General features: G+C 44.9%; 1 protein-coding gene across 6 annotated transcripts in view; it reads right to left on the bottom strand.

Annotated features, from left to right (window-relative positions):
* Positions 1 to 1,215: 1,215 nt before the first annotated feature.
* Ptpn13 (protein tyrosine phosphatase non-receptor type 13) overlaps positions 1,216 to 9,791 on the bottom strand; it is a 180,333-nt gene continuing 171,757 nt past the window's right edge. For all 6 annotated transcript variants that reach the window (XM_050155706.1, XM_050155709.1, XM_050155711.1 and 3 more), the window contains 5 exons: positions 9,297 to 9,387; positions 7,043 to 7,380; positions 5,664 to 5,879; positions 3,842 to 3,904; positions 1,216 to 1,840 (listed from right to left, as the gene is read on the bottom strand). In XM_050155706.1, the coding sequence (XP_050011663.1) occupies positions 1,748 to 1,840; positions 3,842 to 3,904; positions 5,664 to 5,879; positions 7,043 to 7,380; positions 9,297 to 9,387 (801 nt within the window). In that variant the 3' untranslated portion in view covers positions 1,216 to 1,747. The remainder of the gene's footprint in view (positions 1,841 to 3,841; positions 3,905 to 5,663; positions 5,880 to 7,042; positions 7,381 to 9,296; positions 9,388 to 9,791) is intronic.

Raw genomic sequence — 9,791 nt, 5'->3', positions numbered from 1 at the left:
GCGAGGCAGGAGCAAGGATGGGTGGGGTTGGCAGGCAGAGAGAATATAAATAGAAGGAGCGCTGAGGAAGAGGAAGAACAAAAGAACAAGGGGAGGAAGACATCTGGGGCCAGCTACCCAGCTATACAGCAAGCTGGGAAGAAGGAAGTAAAGAAAGGTTTTCAGAAATAGAAAAAGATAAAAGTCCAGAGGTAAAATGTAGCTGGGTTAATTAAGGTTAAGAAAAACTGGCAAAGCCTACAAGTCACAATCCCAGAGAACCAAGACAACAATGAAGACCCTAAGAGACATACATGGATCTAATCTACATGGAAGCAGGAAAAGACAAGAACTCCTGAGTAAATTGGGAGCATGGGGACCATGAGAGGGTAGAAGGGTGATGTAGGATTCCCCTCTGTATGCTGTGAATAACACTGGTTAATAAAGAACTGTCTAGGGCCTGCACAGGGCAGAATAGAGGTAGACACGGGGCGGGGGGCGGGAGGGAGAACTAAACTGAATGCTGGGAGGAAGAAGACAGAGTCAGGAGAAGCCATGTAGCCCCGCCGGAACTTTACCGTAGGTCACAGCCTCGTGGTGATACACAGATTAATAGAGATGGGTTAGTTTAGGATATGAGTTAGCCAGAAATATGCTTAAGCTATTGGCCAAAGAGTATTGTAGATAATATGGTTTCTGTGCGATTATTTCAGTTCTGGACAGCTGGGAACAAGTAAGTGGCCCTTCTACAACAGAAGGGGAGGGGAGAAGGGAAGAGGAGTGGAGAAAAATATACAGCCCAATAAAAATAATTTTTAAAAAAACTGGTAAGAAACAACCCAAGCTAAGGCCAGGAATTCATAACGAAGAATAAGCCTCCATGTGTAATTTATTTGGATAAATCTAGGGTGTTGGGCCCCTCAAAAACATAAAGAGTCACAGAACAGGGAGCTGATTGCTCCTCTTACTATGCCTTGGTCAGCTGTGTATTCTGAACATTACCATAGTAGGGACTTTACAGCTTCCGTCTTAGCACTCAGAGAGGCTGGGAGTGTGGTGTGGTGTCACTCAAAGGCAGGAAAGAGCAAGCAAAATCATGGTCCTTATGCCAGCAGAGCTTTTGACATGCCTCATGCCTGGTGTGACCAGACCCACTGGGAAAAGGCTGAGTTAGGGTGCAGATGTCCCCAGATCCCAGAGGCCTGCATATTGCTAAGAACACGGAAGACACCTGAATTGGTTGTCCAAGTTTAAGGTGTAGTTTTATTTACAAAGTGAGAGGACGCATTAGGAACAGAGGACACAGGGACAAATGGGTATCTGAGAACCCCATCTTCAGGAAAAGTATATAAATATGTTACAGGACACGGTATACAGTAAACATCGCTAGTTTCTTCTCTATGCCGATATTACTGTCATTAAAAGCTTAAATACTGGCTTCAAGTATCCTCTATAAAATAAATCTACTTTATTAAAATACTGGAAAAATTTCCTATAAACAATATTTGATACATTAAAAATAAACTCATTGTCTTTGTAACAAAGTCCACTATGATCAAATGCTGCCTCCAGCCGGAAGACCTGCCGTGTTAAGTGAGTTTTGATAACCATCAGAGGTTGAAGTGGCTGTAAAACACCACATCCGGGTGGGTTTCTGGCAGGAGCACCCTCCTCTAAGGGTGAGGACTGTGATTGCTTGGCCTGGCTGCTCTGGTCTGAGTGGAGCAGGAGTCAGTTGGAGGCGAGGAGGGAGGGAGGCTGCTCTTGGTCACTGTGGGAGCCATGGCTGTGTCTTCTGCTCTTCAGCCTGAAGATGAGTCAGGACGTGGAGGATGACTTGATAGCAGAAAACGTACTGACCCTGTAGGGGAGGGGGTGGGAAAGGCGGAGATGGAGAGGCTTCATTTGCACAAATTTATACACACTAAGGTTTGAGAAGGTTGGAAACAGAAACTTTGTTTAAACGCGGAGTGTTACGAGTCAGGGCACAGAACTGTATAGTACCATAAAGATTACAAACAACAAGCAAACTGATAAAAAAGAGGATGGAGGGTATCAACGGGCTATGTGCAGGATGACCCTGTATCGCTAACTACCCTAAAAAGTCCTGCTCTCTGTGATTTTGTCTTATTGCTTGAAACTGGGGACCAAAGCCAGGGCTTGGCTCGCTAGGCATGAGCTCCTCTATTGAGTTAGCTCCCCAACCTCTAAAACCTAGATTTTCTAGTCTACTGAACTCACATTCTTGCTTTAAAATGCCAATAAATTATTAGCCAAGACAGGGTCTCACCATGCAGCTCTGGTTGGCCTGGAACTCACTATATAGAGCAAGCTGGTCTCAAAGTCAGAGGCATGGGGCACCAAGCTTGGCGGGTGCTACTTTCTTAATGGTGTCACTCTGTTTAAAATTGTGTCCCTAGACAGCAATGGCTAGCTTCCTTTACCCAGTCTTGGCTAAAGTGCTTGTTACTTTCAGAGCTATGTGATGGCCCGCCACACTCACCACCCGTGTCTGACTCAATGGTGTGCTCTAGGCTCACACCATTGTGTGCTGCTGGTGCACAGATAAGAACACTGCTCATGCCAATCAATGTGTTCTCCTTAGCCCCCGATAGCAGGACTAGAAATCAGTTGTTGGGCTTCAACCTGAGTCCAAACTGTCCACGACTAGAAAGGCAGGCAAGCTACAGACAGTGCTCATGTTTTTAAGAGGCAGACAAATGTGACTCTGCGGTCATGTAAAAACCATTTCTGTGTTTTAAATCTACCACACAGTCTCCATATAGAAGAAAGGGAGGGTGAAGGGACCCAGCAATGTTAGGCTCAAGGTTAGAATAGTGTACTCTCTGTACTGGGAGGGATCAGCTGGGAGTCACTGTGTGATTCCATCCACGGTCAGTTTCAGGTCAGAAAAATCAACACAAGACTAACAGCCTGAGGGAGCCGCCTGGCCAGCACCCTGCAGAGTCATCTTCAGTGCTGCAGCAGCTCTGCCTGTCCACTCCCTCCGTGGGCTCCAGCAGAGGGCAGCTCTGCCTGTCCACTCCCTCCGTGGGCTCCAGCAGAGGGCAGCTCTGCCTGTCCACTCCCTCCGTGGGCTTCAGCAGAGGGCAGCAGCTCTGCCTGTCCACTCCTTCCATGGGCTTCAGCAGAGGGCAGTAGCTCTGCCTGTCCACTTCCTCCGTGGGCTCCAGCAGAGGGCGGCAGCCTTTGTCTTTTAAAGGCTGGAGTGGGAAGGATGCCCTCAGTAAGTCTCCAGCACATCCACTCTCTGTGAACACTGCATTTCTTCTTCCTCCCTCTCCTTCCTTCCTCTCTTGCCTGCGTGTGTGTGTGTGTGTGTGTGTGTGTGTGTGTGTGCACATGTGTGAAGCCAGAGCACACAGATCTAGCCAACCTGACTGTCTATTGAACCCCAGGAATATGTCTGACTCCACCTTCCCAGATGTTTTGTGGTTTTTGAGGATCAAACCCAGGACATCACTCTTCACTGAAGGGGCTATTGCCCCTGTTCCCTTTCTCCATTTTTTTAAAATTAAAAATAATATCTAAAAAGATAATCTAAAATACTTAATTATTTTCTGAATTAATACTCATGCTGAAAGAAAAAGCTCTTTCTGACAAGAGATGTTCGTTTACACTGCAATATAGAAGAAAATCTTAAAAAGATTGCTGGGCAAAGCGACAGAGCTTTCCTGAATCTTCCAGCTGCCTGAGAAGCTGCAGCAGGAAGAGTGAGCCTTACAGTTCCAGGTCAGCCTGAACAACACAGCAAGACCATCCCCCAAAGAAAACTATAACAGAGAACAAACGTTTAAGAGCACTTTTAAAAATGGATCCTCATTAGCATATGGGGACTCACCTCTGTCTGCACCATGCCATGTCTCTGCAGTCTCATGCAGCGCACCAAGTCAGAGATGTCGAACTGTGGGGACACAGAGCAGCGCATCAGACACAGACCCCCGAAGATGCACAGGACACAGAGCAGTGCATCAGACACAGATCCCCGAAGATGCACAGGACACAGCAGCGCATCAGACACAGATCCCAGAAGATGCTCAGCTGACCCACTGTAGAATTCCTTTTTTTTTTTTTTAAATAAATCATCCCAGCAACAGTTTCCCCTTCCTCCTCTCCTTCCAGTCCTTCCCCCTACAATCCTTCCCCCCTTTTAGTTTGGTTATCAGCAAAGCAAGGCACATCAAGTTGCCATAAGCACCTCCTCATGTATTAAGGCCAGGCAAGGTGACCCAGTATGAAGAGCAGGGTTCCAAAAGCCAGTTAAGAGTCAGAGACAGCCCCTGCTCCCACTGTTAGGAGTCACACAAGAGTAACAAGCTACACAGCTGTCACACAAGAAGACCAAGTTATACAACTGTCACACATGCCTAGAGAGCCTAGGTCAGTCCCATGCAGGCTCCCTGGTTGTCAGCTCAGTCTCTGTGAGCCCCTATGAGCCAGATAGGTGATTCTGTGCATTTTCTTGTGTTGTCCTGGACCCCTCTGGCTCCTACAATCCTTTCTCCGCCTCTTCCACAGGATTCCTCAAGCTCAGTGCTATGTTTCGCTGTGGTTCTGTATCTGTTCCCATTAGTTGCTGGATGAAGCCTCTCTGTTGACAACTGGGCTAGGAACCAATCTGGTGTCCTCCTTACCACTGTCTGCATGTAATGACCTAATGAACTGACTTCTTATGGTATCATTTATGGTGTTTCTAAGAATCAGAGTTCACTCTGTTTGAAAACCAACAAAAGTTCTCTTCCTCTGAAATTTAGTTCATTTCTTAAACTATAAGTGCTGGGCAGTAGCAGTGCACAACTTTAATCCACAACTTGGGAGGCAGAGGCAGGTGGATCTCTTGTGAGTTTGAAGCTGGCCTGTTCTACAGAACGAGTTCCAGGATAGACTCCAGAGATACACAGAGAAACCCTGTCTCAAAAAAAAAAATATAAGCAATATTCTCACATACTGCTGTTTTGAGTAAAATTCCAAATCTTTTAAATTCAGCTGACACTGAGCAGTCTGAAGCAAGGGCTGATGGACTGCTAGGTTTGCCTCAACTTCAGTTATCATAGTTTATAATGGTATCAGACACAAGACAGAACAGCTCCATCCAGAATCTTTTAGGAGACAATGGTTTTAATCAGAGTATATACATAGTAGATTTTGACAAATAGGTTTTATACTAACTTACGATCCAAAAGTAAGATCATATTGTTATTTGCTATAAAATGTGTGTGTACATTTGGTGTTTTGAGACAAGGTTTCTCTGTGTTGCTCCAGCTGTCCTGGAATGTGCTCTGTAGCCCAGCCTGGCCTCAAAGTCAGAGATCCGCCTACCTCTGTCACCCAAGTGCTGGGATTAAAGGCATACACCACCACTGCCTAGCTTTTACTTTTTAAAATTAGGAATAACTACTTAGAGCAATAGATTAGCATTAATTTTCAGACAAAAGCATTCATTTTTTATCTACAGGTAACAACAATAACAAAACCCAGTATTTTCCTCTTCAAAGTGGACTGTCTTGGACTTGGGTATTTCCTGTAAGCATGGCAACACTGACGTTATCTCACAGAGAAACTGAAGGACTGCAAGGGGTAAGGAAGGACAGCGCCCACAGAGCTTTACACGCTTTTAAATAGCCACAGTATTAAATGGTAAATTCAACAATATCTTTACTCACTTCAAGATCTTGGCTGATTAGTCCGAGGACCACGTCTATGCATATGAGGGTCCCTGAACGTCCAATGCCAGCGCTGCAGTGTGTGATGACTGGGCCTGACCTGTGGATGTATCTCATGTAGGAGATGAAAGTGAGCAGGTCGTCTGGCTGGGACGGTGTGTCGTGGTCGGGCCAGGCAGTGAAATTCAGATGAGAAATATGGCGCACCTCTCCTGTCTGAAAGTGAATAGAGTGAGCTGGTTAGGATGTCGCTGTTCCTAAGCCAGTGCCTCACTGTTACAATGTCACACCATTCCTGAGTCAGTGCCTCACTGTTACAATGTCACACTGTTCCTAAGCCAGTGCCTCACTGTTACAATGTCACACCATTCCTAAGCCAGTGCCTCACTGTTACAATGTCACACTGTTCCTAAGCCAGTGCCTCACTGTTACAATGTCACACCATTCCTAAGCCAGTGCCTCACTGTTACAATGTCACACTGTTCCTAAGCCAGTGCCTCACTGTTACAATGTCACACTGTTCCTAAGCCAGTGCCTCACTGTATTGCTCTTTCAAACCTGAAGAGTATATTGGCCAGAGCGAAAGGAAAATTGGAAGGAATAAAAAGGCTTCATAAATACACAAACCTGGGCATGATAAAATATACCTAATTTCCAGGGTTCAGACTAAGAGAGGAGGGCCACATAGCAAGACGTCACCATGACTCAAAACAGAACCGACTGAAAGGAAATGCACAGAAAACCTTATCAAGAGGTTTTACACCACCACATAGTCCTAGAGGCTGGGATGGTATTCAGGCTCTTGTATAGACTAGGCAAAAGCCATACCTAGTTATTGTGGGCTCATTTAAATTAAATACACTGATAATGTTCAACATGAGAACCATTCTTTTCCTCCATGTTTGTATGAGGGACGGTCACTTAGCTAACCTGCACCAAATTCATCTTCCATGTTTGATAACTGTAGCTGGAAGCATCTAAATGACAGTCAACTGTCCACAGACTAAATATAGTGGCTGCCTTCACAAGGCATGATTGATAATCAGTTTGAAAAACAGTTTGGATTAGTCTACTTAGATGCTAGACCTTAGGGGGAGAACAAAAAGCAAGTTTCTATGTATCTTACAGCTTCTGAACCAATATGCACTATTTATTCCTAAGCATGGAATCCGCTGAATGCACATTCCTGTCACCCAAGCAGCCAGAAGGTAGAAGCTGGAGGATCAGGACTTCCGGGCTGTCTGTAGCTCTACAGTGATTTTGAGGCCAGCCTAGGCTACGTGAGATTGTCTCAAAAACAAAATCACAGCAGATGACCTGCTTCCATGGCAACAATCCCAGCAAACGTGCAGGAATTAGGAAAAGCAAATATGAATCACCTGAATATCCTCCAGGGTTATCACCCTGACAACGAACCCCTTCAGCTGCTGCATCCTCAGGAGGGCCAGGCGCAGCCTCTCATTGGCCATGGTGGTCGTGCCGAGGATGCTCGGCCAGTAGCGCTGGCATTTGACCTTTTCTCCTTCCACCTCTTGGGTCATCATTGCTATCACAGTGGAGTTCTGCTCCCAAACCATCTGCCAGAAATCCCCCACGGTAGTGGGCAAAGGCCCCTGGCAGGCGATGTAGACGAATTCCTGTGTCCCCACTGGGATCCTGATGAAACTGGCGTTGATGTAGCCACCTTCATCTCCAAGAGGCACTCTTGTGGTGTCATCTGTGAATGTCCACAGCGAAAGGTCCATGTCATGGTCACACACTGGTACCGTGAGTTTCACAAATAAGCAGTCCAAGGCCACGATAGCCCCTGGAGCCCTCGATGGACTTGCCGCCACATCAGAACACAGAGCAACGCTCCACGTTACATTTATGTTTTTGTTTCATGTATCTAAGATGTTAGCTTGGTGGCGCGTTCTATGAACCCTGGGATTTGCTAACATACATTTTATATTATATATAATAGAGTAAAAATGTATACTTAATGTGATAACATATGCAAGTGTGACTGACATATCTGATTCCCACACAGACCTGAGACACACTTTTCATTTTGTCATTTTGTATTGTGTGTGTGTGTGTGTGTTGGGGGGAAGCATGTCACAGCACATGTGTGGAGGTCAGAGGACAACACGACAAGGTTATCTCTTTCTTTCACCATGTGGTCACCAGGGTTGGTATCCTTGCCTGTTGCGCTGGCCTCATTTTTATTTTAAATATTTATAAATTTAACAAGTAATTTTGGTGGCAATCAAGAAAAAACCTCTAAAATTAGGTTTCAAAATTTACTGTTTGACTTTTATCTCTTAAGTTTCCTATTTATTTCCGAACAATAAATTGATTACTTTTGTACTTAATAGTTTGTCACATTCTGACTTCAAAATACAAATTTGAATGTATCTTTATCTCACATAAGCGACAGCAACCGCTATGTACCTAATGTTCCACTTATTAAACTGTCTTAAGAGTCTTTAAAGACAGGGCCTCTCTGTGTAGCCCTGGCTGTACTGGAACTCACTATGCAGATCACCTTGAATCTAGAGACCAACCTGCCTCTGCCTCTTGGGTGCCAGGATTAAAGGCATGTGCCACCATGCCAGGCCAGTCTCAGTTTTTACAGAGAGCTTTCAGAATGAATTTTATGTTTTCCATCTTGACTGAAAAACTCAGTTGCACATTATATATGACAAGATTGCCATTTCTGGGCTGCAGGGATGCCAGGATTGGTGTCACACGCTACAACACAAAGTGCTAATATGGAAGAAGATGTCAAGTTAAAATTTGGGGACACACACACACACACACACACGCACTGAAAAGAAAATCACATCGTTGGCTAAAACAATGGGTTGAAATCATTCCTTTTATTTCCTTCTAGACTCCGAAACAAATGAGAGGCTCACACAGCACAGCAGTTCATCAGACACACGCGTGCACACGGCTGCTCTTTACATGTCTGTCAACTTAAAGTAGAATAAGCTAATGGTGTGGATACACATAGATCCAAGGACTGTCATTAGGAAGCAATTAACATATATATAAATATGAATAACATGCACATGAGTGTGCAGAGTCAACCTCAGGTGTCATTCCTCGGGAGCCTTTACCATCTTCCTGAGACAGGGTGGCTGCTGGGACCGAGTCCTGCTGATTAGGTCCAGCAGGCTGGAGAGCAAGCTTCAAGGAGCTGTTCGTCTCCACTTCTAAACACTCTACCAACTTAGCTCTCTCACGCTTGCCAATTAACTTTGGAATTACTGATTAGGCATCACCAACTGACTTCTAATTAAGAAATGGTTTTGAAAACGTCAGGAGTACCGCAACAAATGTCCAAGATAGCCACGCCGAGCTCCAGAGTCTCAGAGCACGGGAAAGGGCGTTTGCTCTGTAATCTACAGACCTGTTACCAGCGGGACGCTCTGCCTCTGTATGCATGCATGGACTTACGTGTGAGGTACAACAGGTCAGGCTGGCAGCTAACAGTTCACATTGCACATATTGAGTAATAAGAGTCACACAGGAACTCAACAGGGAACACACACTCAGAGTCACACAGGGACTCACACAAGGAACACACACTCAGAGTCACACAGGAACTCACAGTGAACACACACTCAGAGTCACACAGGAACTCACAGGGAAGGATATTTTTGTATCTGTTCTTCCTTCGGTTTTCCTTGGTCTGTCCAATCAGGCACTGATCCAATGGTTTTAATTCTTGAAGATTCTACAAGTAACAAAATGGACATAAGGTTAAATTTGCTGACTGACTTGTGTCTGTCATACTGATCAGGGCTAAGTCAGGGCTAACTGTGAGTGCCAGAGACTTCAGGATGGATTTGGGGAGCTGCTGCTGAGCCTATCAACTGCAGCGCCTTGACTGGACACATCATATCCAGCTCACTTAACGAACAGCATTTCTTATGCTAAGTTTTAACTTCAGCTTAAAAATGGCTATATATACATTTTTAAAAAATATTTATTTATTTATTTATTTATTTATTTATTTATTTATTTATTTATTATGTATACAATATTCTGTCTGTGTTTTTTGTTTCTGGCCAGAAGAGGGCACCAGACCCCATTACAGATGGTTGTGAGCCACCATGTGGTTGCTGGGAATTGAACTCA

Source organism: Alexandromys fortis, unplaced genomic scaffold (genome assembly GCF_014885135.2).
Source record: "Alexandromys fortis isolate MF-2015 unplaced genomic scaffold, M_Fortis_MF-2015_v1.1 scaffold_87, whole genome shotgun sequence".
Lineage (NCBI taxonomy): Eukaryota > Metazoa > Chordata > Mammalia > Rodentia > Cricetidae > Alexandromys > Alexandromys fortis.
Note: the sequence above shows the minus strand (reverse complement) of the source record. Positions and strands in the feature narration are given on the sequence as shown.